The following is an 18728-nucleotide window of genomic DNA, read 5'->3' on the forward strand; positions in this document are numbered from 1 at the left end:
GCTGAGGTTTGGCGAGCTGGAGCGCACGGTTCGACAAGTCAGAGCCCTTTCCCCGCGCAAATCGCTGGTTGTTTATTTGGCTGCTGTAGCTGGCCCGAAGCTGCTCTCGTTGCTGCGCTCTTTGGCTGTAATGAAGTTGCAAATGTTGTGCAAAAGCTCTCCCCCTCCAGCTGTTCCTGTAAATCCTCCCGCAGCAGTTCAATTCCCCCTCGACTGTCCCCCTCTGCAGTCGATCATCTCTCCTGTTTATTTAAACTCGGCATTCTTTGCTTCCGTTCCACGTGATGCCTCAGACCGAACATTTTAATCACCCTTGGGCCAGAGATTGCTCTGCGGTGCTGCTTGCAATCCCTCCAGCATGATCATCAGTCTGACCATCCGAGCGCTCATAATGCTCCCTCTGGGGCTTTGCTGGCCCTCCATCCTCCGAGAGGTAAGCCTGACCTCCAGAAAGCTCTGTTTCCAGGAAGCCTTTTTTTATTTCTAGGAAAAAGAAGAGAAAACACGACGTGTTCTAAGCCAAGATGTATCAGACCTCACTAATCAAGAAGATAAAGCTATTTCCTCTGGGTGGCCGTAGTGCAGCATACGCTTAGTGCAAAATAAAACCATTAGACCTTGGCATCGATGCTTGTTAAATTGTTTGCTGACGTTCCTTCCAGGCTCGTTTCGGTTAAATAATAACCTCGTGTCCATTTGTTTTGCTTAAAAAACATAAAGCTATCCTTCTTTTGCAGAGATTTCTCAGAGCTTTGGATGCAGATGATATTTTCTCTTATTTTGGAACCAGCTCAGCGTCTGATGGTATGCAGAGCTCTTTCCTTCTTGGTTTTGGAACACATTTGTCAGTTTATTCCTAATCCTGTACATTTGATAACACTGAGAACGCTTTTAAACTAACCCTGCTCTGACATGCGTTTAGCATTTCTGAGTCTCAATGCTCAGTGAGGTAATCCAGTCTCAGTGTGTAAGCGATCGAAGAACTGGGCCAGCATTTAAAATCTTCTTAAGGAGCTATGACAAATCTTTTTCAGCCGTAGTCCTTATTTTCTGTACTGGTACTTTCCTACGAGATTAACAGATCTAAGTCATCCGAATGGGAAGGTATAGACTAAGAAAGCTTTAAATAGACTTGTTAATATTTTGAAATGCACAGGTGGAGCATTCTAGGTCTGGATCGTTCTGGATAGTTCAGCATAAAGGTACATTTTGAACTGTCACATTCTTAAAGCAAGGATGCTGTCAATTTGTGAGTTCACCTACTGCTGTCCCCTGCGTCTCTGTTCAGTTTGTGGTAATTCTCACTCAGTAATATTTAACGTCTGAGGAAGCAAATCTTTCTCAGCCTTTGCCAAATGAACTGTTCTCACTGGGGGAGAGAAGCACAGATCATCCAGGATCCAGTCCCAGAGCTGTTTTCTGTTCCCAGTCTGAGTACCTCACTTTGGAACAGACGAAGAGACAGAAGTTCTTTGCCTATTGACAGCATGACCTCAAAAGGCCATAGCTGTCATTCAGAGAATAATTTTTCCTGAGAAGACAGATCGTTACATTTCTTTCGCGTGTATCGTTATTTTTCATAACTCTTTCCCTTGTTCTTTTTGTTTGTTTGTTTGTTTCATGTGTTTCAGTACCTGAGTTTGTTGTTGCTCAGCCGAATTGCCCTTGTAAAGAAGAGCAGATTGGGCTGATATGTCGGATCCAACGCTGCTCCATTAAGGCTTGGGGAGAAGTGTATGCCTTCGAATTTCTGGAGGACCATACCCTTCTTTCCTCTTCCTTTGTGATCGATCAAGTGGTGAACTCTTCCTTTAGCTTAATAAAGCGATTCTCAGGCAACTGCTTTGCAGGTGGAAATCTATTGGCACCTCCTGGGGCTGAGTGTAGAGTCACTTACTGTGAAGGGCAGCTGGTGAGTATGCACTGAGCTTATCAGCTTTTCTGCAAGCATTTACAGCCTTTGCAGGCTTGCAGTTTGAAACCCCAAACATGTGTGAACCATCCATTTAGTAAGTCTGAGCAAAGAAGAAACAGGAAGGATATGGCACACGGTTCTCCGTTGTAGCAAATGTCTGCAATAACTCAGAGGTGGAATTTCATCTCCTCTAGCAAGGAGTCATTGTTACAGATGAAGAAAAGATTCATATCAGGCCTGTCAAAAGCAAAGATACTGCTCTGCTGAAGGATCTTGGCTTCTCCAGTCCCCACATTCTCTTCAGAAGTGTTGGAACAGGGGCAAAAACAGCAAGAGGTAAGGTGTATGCAGAGGAAGCTCTGGTGGTTCTGCTTTGACAAACTGGCTTCTGGTAGCGAGGTTGTTTGAATGAGGAGAAAGAGGAAGTTTTGCATCTGCAAATATATGATTTTACTTGATGTATGTTACTCACCTTAGGGAGTTGTAAATAGTGCACATTTTCAATTAGGTGTTTGTTTGTTATTTTGATAATAAAAACTTGTTATCAAGGATGAAGACAGGTGAAGGAAACCATCCGAAGTGGGAAACTTAGGCAAGTAACCACAGAAATGGTAGCAGAACTATTTTAGTCTTTCAGGAAAAGAGAATGGACTTCTAGAATCTTCTGTGCTGCCTGGCATTTTAAACTCTGCGTCCCTCTTTGTTGCTCAGCAGGGCACTTTGCTCCTCGCCTACAAAAGAGGGCTGATGGAACTGTCAAACATCTGGAGCTGATGGTTGTAGCAGGTCCTGATGTTTACATGTACCACCAAGAGGACACGGAGCGATATATTCTTGCCAACCTGAACATTGTGAGTGTAGCTTTCTGTTTGGATTGCTGTTCCAGTGTGAGATCTCCCACTGTTGCTAACAGATTCAGTTCTGTGAGTGTTCTTTCTGAGGTGTTTGAGGTTCTCCACTCCTATTAGAGGGCATTGCTTACTTGTAGGGAATTCCTCCGTGTCTCTTTGGGAGCGAGCTTACCCTAGTAGAAGGAGCTGCATGAGTAAAAGTGAATGTTAGAAGATCTTCATTCCATTACTGATCTAATTCCATGCGTAATATCAGGCAAAAGTTTATCTATGTCACTTCCTGGTTTTGTGTTTGTCATTATAATTACCAGATGTGTTACCTTTGTAGTGAGTACACCCCTCTAAATGGGAACAGGTATTGAGAGTCACTTTATGGAATCCTTTCCATCACTTGACAGGGGGCAGAACTGCTGCGAGACGCCTCACTGGGTGCTCATTTCAGGGTTCATTTGATGCAAATGCTTGTTTTGAGGGAGCCAGAGGTAAGCAGGGAGGATTCTGCCCGAGTGTTGTCTGGGGTGGGTTGTTAAAACCTGTATGCAGTGTGCAAATGTGTGCTTTAACTGTAGGTGAATGTGAACATCACAACAAACATCACCTCCTCGCTGATCAGTGTTTGTGAGTGGAGCAAGAAGGTCAACCCCCAGAATGACTCTGATCCCCAGCATGCTGACATTGTCCTGTATGTGACCAGGTACTGTAATTCCCCTATTCTGTCAGAGGCTGGAAGTCAGGCCACTGCTGTCCAGTCACCAACACAGTGACACTGATCTGCACAGAGCCTTTGAAAATGAGTTGATTCTTCCGTTTGGAGCTGATTCTCCAGTCCTTAGTGTAGTTTGGCATTCATGGGACTCTACTCCTACCATCCTGCCCCAGAGAGTTCTGTATTTGCAGGAAAAATGCTAGCTAGCAAAGTTAGGTCAGGAAGGTGCAAATAAGTTCTTTTATAGATCTAGTCCCGACTTTATTGGTTGCAGTGGCTATTTGCTTTTTCTTCTGGATGTCTCCCTTACTTTAGGTTTGACCTGGAGTTACCTGATGGGAACAAGGAGCTACGTGGAGTGACTCAGTTAGGTGGGGTCTGTTCCTCCTCCTGGAGCTGCGTCATTACCCAGGACACTGGCTTTGACTTGGGAGTCACCATAGCCCATGAGATCGGGCACAGGTCAGTAGGAAAGCCCCAGAGCAGCGCAGTGTGTTTTATTCAGGGGAGAACACTCCCTGTTTTAAAGGATTCAGGAGAAAGAAGAAGATCTCTTGTCACAACATTGGCTTTCCTATAGATTATTTAAAACTCTTGTAAAGATTTCCTTGCATTTCTGCAAGTTCTGGGACAATTATAAGCTTTTATGACAACTGTAGCAGGAAAGGCTCTGAAGAGGGAGCTTGGCCCTTGCTTAGATAGTTAGAGATAACAGAGGTGCTGCAGGAACACAAAACCTCTGGGTTCCTTCTCAGAGCACAGCGTTTTTTCTGTTACAGTCTTGGCATCCCCCACGATGGCGAGGGGAATCAGTGCAGCAGCAGTGGTTACATCATGGGTTCAGCAGGCAGCCATAACAGCATTGACCTCATCTGGTCACAGTGTAGCCGAGAAGAATTCCTGGCCTTTGTCAGGTAAGGGAATGGTCGAGTTTGGTGTGCATGTGTGGGAGCACCTCCCTGTGCTGCCAGCTTAGGAAGGAACAGGGAAGTACAAGGAATAGAACAAAACTTTCTTGGAAAATGAGGAACTGTGATGTACTTGCTTGCTTGTTTCTTATCACTTGAGGCTGTCACTGAGGTTAAACCCAGTCTTTTATTCAAGTAGCTGGAAATTACTTTGGTTAGTGACTAACAGACCTGGGCTGTCTTGAACTCCTCAGACACTTTTTCAGCTTGGAAATGTTATTTAAAACGCCAGAAAATCTAGGTTTAAACGTTGTGGACTGTGAGCTGTCTGGTAGAACAAGCATGGATTTTTGTTTTAACTTCAGCAATGGAGAACTGTGAGCATCTCCAGGCAGCTGCTGCAGCTAAATCTATCACAGCCCACAGTAAGCATGTGTTGTCTGGGAAAGCAGCAGCCAACTCCCAGAATGAAACTCAGCAGAAGTTTGCAAACATGTCATTGTCCTTACTATGCACAGCTGGGAAAGTGATATTTTTTATGTCTGTATCAGCACAGGCCAAACAAACTGCTTAAATGACCTGCCGGACATGGAAGGCAGCATCCCTGGATGGAAGCCTGGCTTGTACTATGGAGCAGATGAGCAATGTAAAATAGCCTTTGGGAGTGTTGCAACCGCCTGCACCTTTGCTGACAGCAATGTTGTAGGTAGAAAGTTTGTGTGTCTTGTTGGGGGCAGCTGGGAAATGTTCTGGAGCTAGCATTCAGGAGAAGAGGGCCAGGATGTTGTTATTATGAAGGGATTGAAGGTGCTTTTCTGCCGCAGATTGTTTTGGCAAAAAGCAAACCTTAAAAGGCTTTTAAAATGCTTTTCTTCTCTCCATCGTTGCTTTTGTCTACATAAGGCTCCTTTAAGTTTTACACAGTACCCAGAACCTTCTGTCCACACTGGGTTTGGTAGTGCTAGTACTGGCTGTGCTACTCAGGTGAGTTTTGGGTTCTGTCTTGGGAAGTGATTGTTTGCTGGATCTCTTCAGCTTCCCTGCAATTGTGCAAGTCTTCATGGCTGAGAAATGCAGCATAGCTCATAGCTGCCATCTGGACACGTTTTGTTAATGAGGAAGAACTAATTTGCGTGAAACTTTAACTGCTTTAGTTGATCCTCTTCTAGCATTACAACTGGTATTGCTGGTCATTTGATGTGCACACAACTTTTCACTAATAGCAGGAGAAATTAAGGGACCTGCTTGCCTTTTTGGATAACTATGGGGGAACCAAACATCTGGGACGTGCACTGAGCAGCTTTTGGGACTGCAGTGTTGATGAGTTACCTCTTGACCTCCTTGTTTCTCTCGTCACACCAGGATATATGTAAAGCTCTCTCATGCCATGTACAACCAGGAGACAAATCCAGCTGTACCCGGCTTCTTGTTCCTCTCTTGGATGGTACTGAGTGTGGCATCAATAAGGTAAGGAGGCTGCTGATGCTTGAATAATCAAAAATGGATGTGGGTGCTGTGGATTTGCTCTCTCTTGGCCAAGAAGCTAAGGCCATGAAGCTGCTACCAGCTGATCTTGGTGTTTCCACACTGTCTGTATCTCTGGAGTTGCTTTGCAGTCCCATAGTCTGATAACAGCTCTTCTCTAAGGCTTGCTTTCTACTTGAAATGACATATCAGCTGCTTTTTTTTTTTTTTGCAACTCCAACCTCATGTTAGACTACAATTAAGAATGGGACTCTTGTGGAAAAGTGCCTCATTCATCTCTGTGACAGACTGGCCTGCCTAACGACGGAGATTTATGTCGTGCTTGTAGATGCCAGAGCTGCTGGGTTCATGAGGTGCTGCTGCCAATTTTGTGTATTCTTGGTCTTAGTGGTGCTCCAAGGGACAGTGCAGCTCTCTGAAGGAACTAAATCCCATGGCTGTAGTCCATGGGCAGTGGTCCAGCTGGAGCCCCTTGTCCTCCTGCTCCCGCAGCTGTGGAGGTGGAGTTCGGATAAGGCAGCGGTTCTGCAATAACCCCAGGTAAGAGGTGTGGACCTTGCAAAGGCTTTTGGCCCTTTCAGAGCCAAGGAGTCTGAGCTTTGCTTGGTGTGAGCCTGCTGCTGTAGAAGAGTCTTTTCCTGTCATTTTCAGGCCTGCTTTTGGAGGGAAGGAGTGCCAGGGTGCCAGCCTTCAAGCAGAGATGTGCAGTACTCAGGTTTGGCAGCTGATTGCATCTTCTGAGCTGTTCTCTTAATGCTGCTTGACCCTTTGAAAGCTGTGTGGATTGGGACTGTACTTTTTACAGCCAGTTGCTGTGGGAAGAACTAAAATCTGGTATACAGCTTCCCTCTGTCTGATGTATTTGTTCCACTGTGCCTGAAGATAACAGCAGTACTTATTAATCGCATTGTTCACTTGTAAGGAAGCATTTCTCTCTACACCTTTATAGTAGGACAGGCACTGGGAAAATAGAGACTCATTTGATGCTAATCTTCTTTGGAAGGACATTTTTACATTGGTCCTATTTTCCTTTTTTTTTTTTAGTAAGCAGCAAAGAGCATCATCTGAATGCAATTCTTTGCGTATCCTGCAGCCTCCCTTTAAAGAGGTGCTATTTATTTGTAGTCATTCCACTGTTTTACTTATCAGCCACTGCTTTCTGCCCCTAGCTAGTGGGTGAAATGCTGCTTAAGATTCTGTGCTTGGTAATTTTTCACTGTCTATACAATTCTCTCTGGGATGTAGGCCTGTCCGATGACCCAGCTTGACTTTATGGCTGAACAGTGTGCAGCAACAGATTTAAAGCCACTGTATCTCACTGTAGGAGTGCCAGCCTTTTACACCTGGACTTCTGCTGTTGGCTTTGCCAAAGGTAAGAAAAGGCTGAGAAACCCTGGTTTCTTTGTGGAGTAAAACATTGATGAGCTTTACTGTGTTTTTTGAATCAAAAGGCCATTTCAATGATGCTTTTAGATTCCAGGTGAAACTTAGATACTGTCTTTGACAGATTCTTTTTAACTTCTTCTTACTGTTTGATGGTTGTGCGTCCTCCTGAGAGGGTAACTACTTGCTCCTCATGCCTGCCTCCTGCAGGGGACACGCAGTGCAAGCACATGTGCAAGGCAATTGAAGATGCATTCATGGTAAGCCGTGAGGACAGTTTCATAGATGGAACCAGATGTGAGCCCGATAACTCTGACGATGGGACTTTCCATCTGTGTGTAGCGGGAAGCTGCAGAGTAAGTGACTGAGGAATCCAGGGGAAGCTCTGATGCATTCTGTGCTAAAGGAATCAGTTGAGTAGGATCTCACACCGAGTCCTTTCCAAAATAGGAGAATTTTGTTATTAGATTACTGGACGTCGTTTTGTCACTGGATCCAATGCTCTCTAGATAAAGTACTTCACTAATTTCACAGTATTATTCCCCCGTTGTGTGTATCTCAGTAACTCCTCAGTGCTGACTGTGTTGTTCCTTCACATTCCTGAGGTATACTTGTTAATTTCCCCCCCAATGCCCAGGTTCTCCTGGTGTTGAGAGCTTTGTCATGTATTTCCAGCTAATGAACAGCAGAGGGCATAGGCATAATCTATTCTGATATCTGCTGCTTCATTGGCAATAGTGATAAATATGTGCGTTATGGCAGCTTCCAAAGCCTCTAGCATAAATTCAGCAGTTGCACGTGTTTTGCTGCTAAGCCTGCTGAGATCCTCCTGCAGCATTGTGTGAATTTCTCTTGTTCATGGGAATGAGGATAAAATCTCTGCTCTGAGCTCTGTGGGATTGAGGGCCAGGCTGAAGCATGTGAGCTGGGTGTGGATTTGGGGTTTAGGTCACAGGAGAAATCTTTCTGGGCTGCTTCTTATGGGAAAGAAGATGTCACACAATTAATGAAACTTTTTTGTGCTCTTAGCTAAGACTTTCCAATCCCTGGTTTTGTATGCTGCTGTACATATGCAGACCCAGGTGTAAAATGTAGCTGTGCCTTAAATTCAAAATTACAGATGAAAAAGTTTGAGAAATTCAGGTAACGTTGCTTTCACTTGCTTGCTTTCTTCTCAGAATTAGGCCAGTTTTAAGAGACATTCCTTTTTGCTCAGGCATTCGGGTGTGATGGCCAAATGGACTCCAAGAAGGCAATGGACTCTTGCCAGGTCTGTGGGGGTGATAATACCACCTGCATGGAAGTGAGTGGATCTTACACAGAAGGAAAAGCTAAAGGTGTGTAGTCCTCAGCCCTAGTGCTACTTGTAGGAGATGCAGAGCATATTAGGGGTTCTTACATTTCTTTGTGACCTCCTTTCTGTTTTGCTTGCTCTTATTTTATGGAGCGTATGGTGATGGAGTTTGGGTAGCCAGCAGAGAAGGCAGCTGAGGTCTGTAACAGGGGTGTAGCTGTTGTGGGGGCATGGTGACTTCTTTTCACAGTTCTTCTCTGGGTAGGGACAAGAAATGCAGCCATTTGGAAGTCCTGCATGTTTATGGGGTCTGAGAGCTCTATCAGGTGCTGCCTGAGAGCACAAACATCTGTTAGAGAACTGGTTTGGCTCTTTTAGTATCACACAGACGTATCAGCATATAAACATAGGAAGAACAAAAGAAAGCTGAGAACAGAACAGAAAATTCAGTTGTTGGCTCTTTCCATCATTACCATTGTGTTCAAGCTGGTAGAGCTAAGATCAGTATGAATTTAAGTGGCCTTTGATGTTGTGTCTTTATTTAATGAGTATTGCCTTTATAACCCCTGCCTGCAATGAGTCCTGTTGCTGCCTACAAGGCTTGTCCTCCAAGAAATATTTTGCTAATAAGGCAAAGCTGGATTGATCTGTAATCCTCTGCCTTTTTCAAACAGGTACAGGAGGGGATCATGACCATATGTTCTTTCTTTCCACCTTTTCAGAGTACGTTACGTTTTTGTCCCTGCCTTATAATGCCACCTTAGTCCGTGTTATCAATCAGAGACCACTCTTCACACATTTGGGTGAGTTGAATGAAAAGGAGAGGTGGGGGTACAGGCAGAGCTCAAACAAGTTTGTGAAAGCAAGCAGACAGGATCCATGAGGGAAGTTCTGGGTTATGCAGTTTATTTGTTTGTGGGATGCTCTCTTTTGGAATATCTGATTTAAATCAAACTGGTTTCTAGCAAATGAGCAACCTGTGGCTGCCAGCACTGAGGGACTCTGTCTGCACCAAATCTCTTAACCTCACTGCAGTCTTTGTTCTTCTAGCTGTGAAGGTAAAAGGTGAATACGTGGTTGCTGGAAAGGGAAAAATCTCGTTGAATGTCTCCTATCCCTCAGTTCTGGAGGACAGACAGATTGAATACAAAGTGTTTCTCACCAAGGACAACCTGCCAAGCCTGGAGGAAATCCATGTGGATGGGCCAACACAAGAAGAAATTGAAATACAGGTAAATAAACAGCAGAGTTGGAAAGGGGCTGGTCAGAACTGGCCATACTGAGTTTGTGTGGCTCTGTTGAGTGCAGCCAACAGAGATGCAGTGGGCTTTGTGCCCGAGACTGCTGGAGTTGGAGTTCAGTCAGAGCAATGGTCATCTTCCCGGGTAATGCTGAGGGTGTGCTTCCTGCAGGCTTTCTGCAGCTCTAGGGAATGGAAAAGGCATACCAGGTCAAACCTGTTGCTTGGCTTAATCTTTTTTTTTCACTGCCTAGTGCACAGATTTCACTCTTACTGTACCTTGGAAGAACTGGTTGTTGTAGCATTGAGGCTCAGGACTGGATAAGAATGAAGGACTTTCTTCTCTCATGTCTCTCCTGAGAAAGGATTGTGAGTTGATTTGTGTACTGACCACCACCTTTTCTTTCACCAGGTTTATAGGAGGTATGCAAAAGAATATGGCGATGCCACCAACCCAGACATCACCTTCAGCTACTTTGTGCCAAAAGAGAATCTGACATACAGGTGGATTCCTCAGCAGGGGCCGTGTTCAGTGACCTGTGGAGGAGGTGAGGCAGCAGTCTTTACTTCTTATGAAGGTCTGGATAGGCTTTTAATTTGGCTGGCTGATAATCACCCAGTTCTTCAGAAATGAATGTGACTTATCAGTGTGAGACACTTACTTAGAAGTTATTCAATGGTTGAAATTAAATGTGAAGCAAATTACAGACAGTGAACTGGAGCTGCCAGTGCCAAAGCGAGTGGAGGAAAAGAGTAGTACAGGATTTGAATTGAATTAGCAGATTGGCAAATGAGCTGAATCATCCAAATGGTATTGAAAATGTTTGATTCAGAAGAGGATTTTTAGGTTGGTTTTGGCCTACCTTCTGGTTTTAAAACTGAATAATTCTCTCAGATTTTTCAAAGTTACTGAAGACTGTAATTTGGAGATGGTTGAACGTCAAACGTTTGAGACCACAGTGGTATCTGGTGTCAAGTTAAAACCTCAGAACTAATTATACAGCTTCCTTCTTAGAATTCTATTCCTGTGTCATGGCTAATCCTTTCTGTCTCCCTGTAGAAATCATAACGCAGATTGTAACAGAACACTCTGGTAGACAGTTTGACATCTTCTTTACCACACCCTACAGGTGACACTGGCAAATTTCTCAAGGCATTTATGACAAGAATTTAGTAAATACATTAATGACCACTTAAGGAAGTCATTCTTTAAGACTAATTATGCCTGGACTGTTTATCCTGCAGATTCTGTAGGTGAAGTGATTGCTGAATTAGAGAACTCAAAATGCTGTAATGTGTGAAGCCCTCCCAGCTAATGTGGTAACAAACAGGAAAATGAGAAAGCTGAGACTTTAAGGAGCAGAAAACATTGAGAAACCAAGAGAAAATTGTGTCTTGGGAGCTGAAAGCTGAATTCAGGCCCTCCTCATCAATAAACATTAGAATCGTAGGATCACCAAGGTTGGAAAAGACCTCTGAGATCATCCATCCAACCGTCCACCTATCACCAATGTTTCTCACATTATTTCAAAACCAGGAGGGTAGTGAGAAGATAACCTTGCTGTCTGGTTCCTGACATTTTCTTCCCAGAGTCGTGTTCTTTGGGATGCAGGAATGCCTTGTGGGCGGCTCATTCACTGCAATGGAGGCTCTTTGCAGTTTATCCATTAAGCTTTGTACTGTAATGTCTTCCCACAAATCTGGGACAAGTTTATTTTAAACTGGGCATCTTTTTATGTTTAGAACTGTTAAAAATCTTGTTTATGGGAGTAGATTATGAATATTCTATGACTTGCATGCCACAGGCACTGAAAGTCTGCAGTTTCTGACTATCCCTTGTCTGGTTTTGGATATTGATGATCACACACGGGCAGTGTGATGGTATGACACGATTAGTTCTACAGCAAGTCCAATGGCTGACTGCTAGGGTTTCTTTTCAGCAACCTTTCCTTCATCAATCAGACATCAAGATCATTAGAAGTAATTGGATCAAATTATGATTGATAACCTTGTTCTTGCAAACGGCCAGTGTAAGCAGTCTTTCAATTCTGATAGTGGATTATCCATCCAACTTCTCATCTTCTGAGACGGTTGTCCTGGAAAGTCACTGGAAGATTCTTGAGGAAAAGTTACATCAGAAATATGAGTTGTATAGGAAGTCTACTTCCCAAATATACAATTTCTTTTTCTTACGCCGATAATTTGGTTAAAGTGAAATTACAGGATCTGCCTAGAATAGAGGTAAACTGCTTATAAATTCCCTTCCTTTTGCTTTCACATCCAAGGTACGCGACTGGTGAACCATGTGTGCTTTGATCAGACGAAGAATGAAATAACAGAAAATCAGCTGTGTCTGGAACTCCTACAACCCCTTCCAGGGTATGAACCCTGTGCTGTGGAACCATGCCCATACAGGTCAGTGCTCCTGGAAGCTAAGCTGAATTCTCACTGTGCAAGGACTTGAATTTCCAGCAGCCATCCTCTGTCACATCCAGAGTAGGCTCTTGAAATAGAGAAGCTGAATACTTTGGCCCTTTTCTGCAACAAATCTCTATAATTCAGATGAGAAATAAGGTGATACAATTACTTCCCATTTAGGTGGAAGATATCGCAGACAGATGAATGTTCTGCTGTCTGTGGAAGCGGTGTTGCCCAGCAGAATTTGACCTGTGTTCAGTTCCATAACGGATCAGAGACTGTTGTGGATGACAGCTTATGTTCTGCACAAGAAAAACCACTCTCTGTTGTGCCGTGTGTGGTTAATGTCTGCCCTTTGGGATGGGACAAAGTGAGTTTATTAGCTTGGCATTCAGGTGACCCTTTGCACTTGTGATCCACACGAGGGTGTCAGTTAGAAGGAACCACTTTATTAGTGGAGTCTGGGAGGGTGGTTTACCCAAAGGAAATTTGTCCAATTAAAGGTTAATTTTGTGACTTTAGAGAGCTCTGTCCCTCTTAATTTATGCTGCTAGATTCCACAGTTATTAGCAGTGGTTTGTTTATGGCAGCTGTGGACTACATTCCTTCTTTGTTTCTCCTCAGCCCCCTTCCCCCCCCCAAAAAAAAATCAGAAACTCAAACAACCTTTGTTGCACTGACAAATACATCACTGTCAAACAGAGAGGTTCTGATATGGGAGGGAAGATTGCCAACAGGGAAGAGGGCTTCTCAGCAGTGGATCACAGATCCAAATCCATTCTGGAGAACCACTGCCAGTTTACAGAGGGGAAGAGACTGCTTTAGGCATCTCTCTTCAGTCTCAGGTATCTCTATTCAGCCTCAAGTAGTGTGAATTAGGTTGGCTTTGGGCTGTTGGGTGTCTTTAGCTATTCTTGGTGCTTAAACTTGTATGGTCTGCAAAAATAGAAATAGAGCTTAAATGTGCCTCTGAATATATTGTGGATTTGATCTGGAAGTATCCCCTGCCTTCATTAGATCAGGACCTCTGGGAAAACAGGTGTCAATGTCAGCCTGGTTCTTTTTGCTCTGTTCTGAGGAGGAAGACATGGATTTGTTTCAGGCTGCAGAGCCCCCTGGACATATCCAACTGGGAAACCAGAGTGTTTACGTCTGGAGCCCTCTGGCTGGAGAGTGTTCAGTGTCCTGTGGTGGAGGTGAGATCCTTCAGTGCTGCAAGAAAATGTTACCTGGGTGTACGTGTGAGCTCAGAACCTAAGAACCCCAGGGAGCTGATCATTTCCTCCCTGCAGATCAATGTGCATGCGAAGCTGTGATCACAATTTTTTTTGTATCTCAAGAAGAGACAAGGAGGCTTGGCATCAAATGGGAAATGGGTGCTACTGCTGTCTGCCAGAGTTGGGGAAACGGGTGGGATGAGTGTGCCAGGACAGTTCTCTTGTCTCACTGACAAAGATATGAGTGACACTACTTTTGTCACTATGTGCTTATTTTCAAACCTTGCATGTATGCCATGCAGTAGGGTGTTTTTTTCTTTTTGCCATTTTCTAGGTCAGACTCAGATACAGTATGCGTGTGTGGCTTTTGACACCAAAGAAAAAACCCAAGAAGAAAACTGTCATCCAATAGCAAAGCCGGAGAGCAGGTTGGAAGACTGCAATCTCAGTCCCTGCCCACCAAGGTAAAGCAGTTACCAGGAGACAGTGAGCTAGTGAGAGGTTTTTCCTTCTTCTGTGTATGCCCAGTGACGTGGCTTGAGCTACTCTGGGGATATAATTTTCTTCTTCTCTGCTTTGAAAGCAGAGATTGCCCTGGTCAGACAGCTCCAAAAACAGTAGCAGTGATTCATTCTTATCAAACTCAGAGGGTTTTCTGGATTGGTAAATTCTCAATAAGAACTAAGTGAAGTCTTTGGAGTTGGAGTCCACAGCAAATCTGAAAACTTCTTGGTCCTTTTTTACTCTGAGAAAGTGGGAACAAATCTGTAACTGCAAAATGTGGTGACATATGTGCCAGCTACAATAAAGTAGCTAACATTAAACACTCTAAGAATCTGGAATAGCTGCTCTGAGAACTAAAGGAAATTGATTGCACTTTTCTTAGGAACTACAGCGATGCAGACTGTCATCAGTGAGGTGACTGGTATCTCTCAAGTGTGTATGTTTGCATTAACAGAATCCCAGGTGTACTTTGATAGAATTGGATTCAAATTCCAGGGAAGATGGGTGAGAGCTGGAGATACTCACTGGTGGCTGTGTTGTTCCCAGGTGGCATTACAAAATGGGCTCGTGCAGTGTAAGCTGTGGAGGAGGCGTGATGCAGAAGGTCCTCTACTGTGCAAGGGAAACCAGAGACAAGGAAGAAGAGATTGTGGCAGACAGTCAGTGTGATGGTTTGCCTTGTCCAGAAGAGCAGGAGCTGTGTAACTTGGAGCCATGCCCCCCAAGGTCAAAATGGTCACATGGGCCACACGAGCAATTGTCTGTACATGTGTGTGGTGTGATCTAGGCTATGGCTTAGGATTGTAAAATGGGGACTGGAAAGCTACTGGTGTCTGAGTTGGTTTTTTTTTTGCTTGCTACAGGATGCCACTCCCAGGATGAACCAACCCTAAGTTGGTTTCTGATCTGGCCGTTCAGAGTGGTGTGCATTTTGGAGGGAGATATGATTATTTTTGCTGCTAAGCCTGTGTATGTCACCCTGAGGGAAATTGTGATGGACATGCAGTAAGACTCAGTTTGGAGTCTGTGTGTTCCCTGTAAAATACGAGTGCCCTTCCTTTGGACCCAACACCAAACCTAATCCAGAATGCCTCACCTTGTTCCAGAGGCTGCCTTGTAAGTACTTAGGCAGCAAAATGTGTGAGGTGGATGGGTGAAGAAAGCTGCTGAGAAGCAGAAAAGAGAGAAGGATGAGGGAGTTGCATTACATCCTCTATGGTGAGAAACAGTAGAGGGTAGGGTTTCATCCTTAACTTGATTTTTCTCCTCCTTGTCCTTTGTCAGATGGAAGGTAACCCCAGGTGGCCCCTGTTCCTCCAGCTGTGGGCTTGGCTTATCTGTTCAGCTGGTCACCTGTGTGCAGATTCAGCAAGGCAAAGAGATTTTGCTGGAGCAGCATTCATGTCCTGAGTCAGAGAAGCCCCTTACCACCATTCCCTGTGTCATCCGAATGTGCTCTTATGAATGGAGCTTCAGTGAATGGACAGAGGTATCACATTTTTCCAGCTGTGTAATAGTGACCTCAGGCATGTTTTCTTCTCAAATGCAGATCTTCTTGGATTTTTGGGGGGGAGCAGTCCTGTGGTTCAAAGTTATAGTTTAAAGGGTCCCTTGGGAGGTGGGCCAGCTTCATTATTTCCATCTGACAGACGATAAAACTAAAGAACTGAGAAGTCAAGTTGTAGAACAGCATCAGTGAACAAAAGATCAGAACTCTGGATCGTGCTTGAGCAAGCCAGTGTTATTTATTTCTGAATACTAGCTGAAATGCGTGCATAAAGACCTATGGATTTCTTACTCTGCAGTGTTCAACTTCATGTGGAAACGGTGTTCAGACGCGGCACGATTTCTGCCTCAACCGGCTAACTCACAAGCACGTGAGCCCCATCTTCTGCAGGCACTTCCCCAAGGCCATTGTGCTGCGTGGCTGCTCTGCAGGGCCCTGTCCTGAGCAGAGCATGGACACCAGGCTGCATGGAGCAGAACTGCAGGCAGTGACACCAGCCGTGCATCTGATGAGTACTGCAAATGCTGAGGGGGCGAGATACAAAGGCCTGATTCTTCCTTCATCTGCTCTGCCAGCTGTCCCTCAGGAACGGATGGAGACCAGTGAAGGTGAGGAGAAAACTACCAAAAGGTACAGATGGGTGCTAACTGCTTATGATGGGGTTGCAGTGACCCTATGGGCATACAGAGACAGGAGCACAGAAGGGAATGCTCCTGCTTCGAGGGGACAGCATGCCATGAACTCTCCATGCTGTCTAAGCCAGGAACAATGACAGCCTTCCGTTGGATTCCCAAGGCTCTCCTGACTTGGGACTCTTTGGGCAGCAGGCTCCTCCTGTGCTTTACTCAGAAGATGAACATACTTGGTGCTCATCTCTTCACAGTGCCATGAGAAGAATGAGCGCGGTGTTTTAACAGCTGGATGTGTTTCTCATCTGTCTCTGTTGCACAGGCATCTGTGGAAAGCTCTTCCTTAATACCAGTGGGATCATCAACATGACGGGTGTAGGGAGCAGTGACTGCACTGTTGCTATTGGGCGTCCTCTAGGAGAGGAGATCACAATCAACGTTCTGGAGAGCTCCCTCAACTGCAGTGCAGGTGCTGCCCAGGGCTAAGTGGGAACTAGCTTGGATTGCTGGGAAATGTGCACCTCATTTTCCTGCATGCTTTTGGTGCCCTGGGTAGTTCTTGCTATCTTGGATGGAGCCTGCATAATCTCTGAAACCATTTTTTCAGTTTCACAAAGTCTTTGCCAGATAAGATTCACTTAAAATGATATCTTTCCTCTCCATGCACGATGATCTCTTCTTTTTTCTGCTGGTAGGTATGGGATTCAAGTACCTTATGGGGTTAAAGAAGCTTCCTACTTTGGCCTGTTACAAACTCTGCAATGTATACCCTCTTGTTGGAATCAGTACAGATAGATTAGTTAACTGTTTCATGAGATAGGGACAAGACACAGAAATTATTTGATTTGACCCATGTAATACGGGAGGCTGAACGGCATTCAGACCTGTCTCACTTAAAGTAGAAGTGTTTCTAACCCCTGTGCTCATCCATTCCAGGTGAGGTTGTGCTGTTTTCCGGACGAATGATGTGGCGAATGGGCTGCAGGAAGCTGATTTTGTCTCTGATAAATTCCAGAACAAATACATTGATTGTGAAACAGCGTGTTCTGCTGCCAGGAAATGGGGTCGTTCTTCAGTACAACAGCAGAAATGCAACCAAAAGATATTACCAAGGTACTTCACTGGAAGCTTCACTATTGCTTTAGATTCAAGGGACCCGTGGCAGAGTTCCACAGGTCATGTCTGTCTATGGAAGTCTATTGAAGCCTTGCTCCATCTCTAAGAGCTAATAAGCTCCTCTTCAAGGAGTGTTGGAATGGATATTGTTTATGGACAACCTTTCTGTTTTAAAGCCAAGCTCCCTGCAGGTGTTTACTGATGCTTGGAGTTTCCCGGATGAAAATCTTTAGAGAGTGTTTTCCGTCTGCATTTGATTTAAACATCTTTTTCCCAGAGATACTGGACACTTCCACTAAATCATTTTCTCTTCTGCTCCCTATCAGAATGTGACAAGCAGCTGTTTGGTCCCCGTGGTGAAATAGTGAATCCTACTCAATCACCTGGTCAAAAACAAGAGGTGGTGTGTCGGACCTTCATCAATGTGGCTCCTCAGCATCACATAGCTATCCGAGGCCTCTATGTTGACCTGAGCCATCAGAGCAACCAAACAAACTTTAATTACATCCTGGTGAGTTGGAAACCTAGAGGAGGTAGTTTAGATGGGTGAGGACCCAGCTGCTCACTAGAGATTTCCATCCAGGTGCCGAGTTTAAAGCCCAGGAGGGTCAGACTGTTGTGTAAATGTAGGTGTGAGTGAGCAATATTGAATTCTACCATATTTTGCTCTAACTTTTGAATAGGGCAGCTTTTGCCCTGAGTAACCAATTGGCAAGACCCCAGTTTTGTGGGTACTCGAGGTGTAGGCTGCTGTGATAGAATGGTTTGGTCTTTCCTCGTGCAGATCCGTGATGTAAGCACCATGAAGACAACGGTGTTCCGTGGGAAACAGCAATTCTTCTGGCAATCAACAGGAAGCCAAGCTGAAATTGAATTTCATGAAAACGTTAAGGATCACCAAACCAGTTTCTGGGCTGAATATCATGCTGCTGAACCCAAATAAAAGGGATCAGGGCCACTCCACTGAGAAAGACTGCTCCAATTAATCACTGCTGCCTGTTCACTGCTTGATGTCACACACATCATTTAACCTTTTACAGCTGTTTCCCCATCTACTGAGTAAGAACAGTTTGCTGACTCCGTTGGGATCTCCGTTAATACTTAGAAAGTTTATGCAAAAGCATGTAACCACCAAATAGTTCACAAATAGTTCTAATGCAGATTTTCTACGTTAATTGGCATTAATGCATCTCACTTGTCTGAAATTCGTGACTTGGACACTGAAGTCTCAAGGTCCTGCTTCTGTTTATATGCTGTGACTTTTTAGGACAATCATTTCGTTTCTCAGTGGCTTAGAAACCTCTCTATACCACAGGTAGTTATGATGATGATTTAACAGTGATGTTTACTCTCCTGCAGTGTAAATGCCCATTGAAAATGAAGCCTATTGAAATTCTGGAAGATGAAAAAGAAGGCAAAGATGTGTAAGAAGATGAATCCTCCTGAGTCCTAGCAGCTCGAGAAGTGTATGAGGGCAAGACTCTTTGCCCAGCAGGGTAGTGCAGCACTAGGGAAAGTCACCTACAAAGCTGATGGAATCTCCATCATGGAGTAT

At 44.5% G+C, this 18728-nt stretch overlaps 1 protein-coding gene across 1 annotated transcript; it reads left to right on the top strand.

The window, feature by feature from the left end:
• Positions 1 to 358: 358 nt before the first annotated feature.
• On the top strand, positions 359 to 18116 carry ADAMTS13 (ADAM metallopeptidase with thrombospondin type 1 motif 13; the record flags this gene model as incomplete). Its single annotated transcript, XM_079544917.1, has 30 exons — positions 359 to 433; positions 738 to 804; positions 1632 to 1912; positions 2110 to 2251; positions 2627 to 2766; positions 3165 to 3248; positions 3336 to 3460; positions 3788 to 3934; positions 4252 to 4386; positions 4932 to 5082; positions 5743 to 5847; positions 6254 to 6405; positions 6517 to 6580; positions 7111 to 7237; positions 7459 to 7604; positions 8465 to 8585; positions 9265 to 9345; positions 9593 to 9774; positions 10195 to 10330; positions 12068 to 12197; positions 12381 to 12570; positions 13279 to 13396; positions 13752 to 13881; positions 14468 to 14647; positions 15206 to 15410; positions 15727 to 16036; positions 16380 to 16526; positions 16994 to 17170; positions 17500 to 17684; positions 17958 to 18116. The coding sequence occupies 30 exons, from the start codon at positions 359 to 361 to the stop codon at positions 18114 to 18116; spliced, it is 4392 nt and encodes a 1463-aa protein (XP_079401043.1).
• Between the last annotated feature and the right edge of the window lie 612 nt (positions 18117 to 18728).

This window comes from Tetrao urogallus, assembly GCF_951394365.1.
Source record: "Tetrao urogallus genome assembly, chromosome: 19".
Classification (NCBI taxonomy): Eukaryota; Metazoa; Chordata; class Aves; order Galliformes; family Phasianidae; genus Tetrao; species Tetrao urogallus.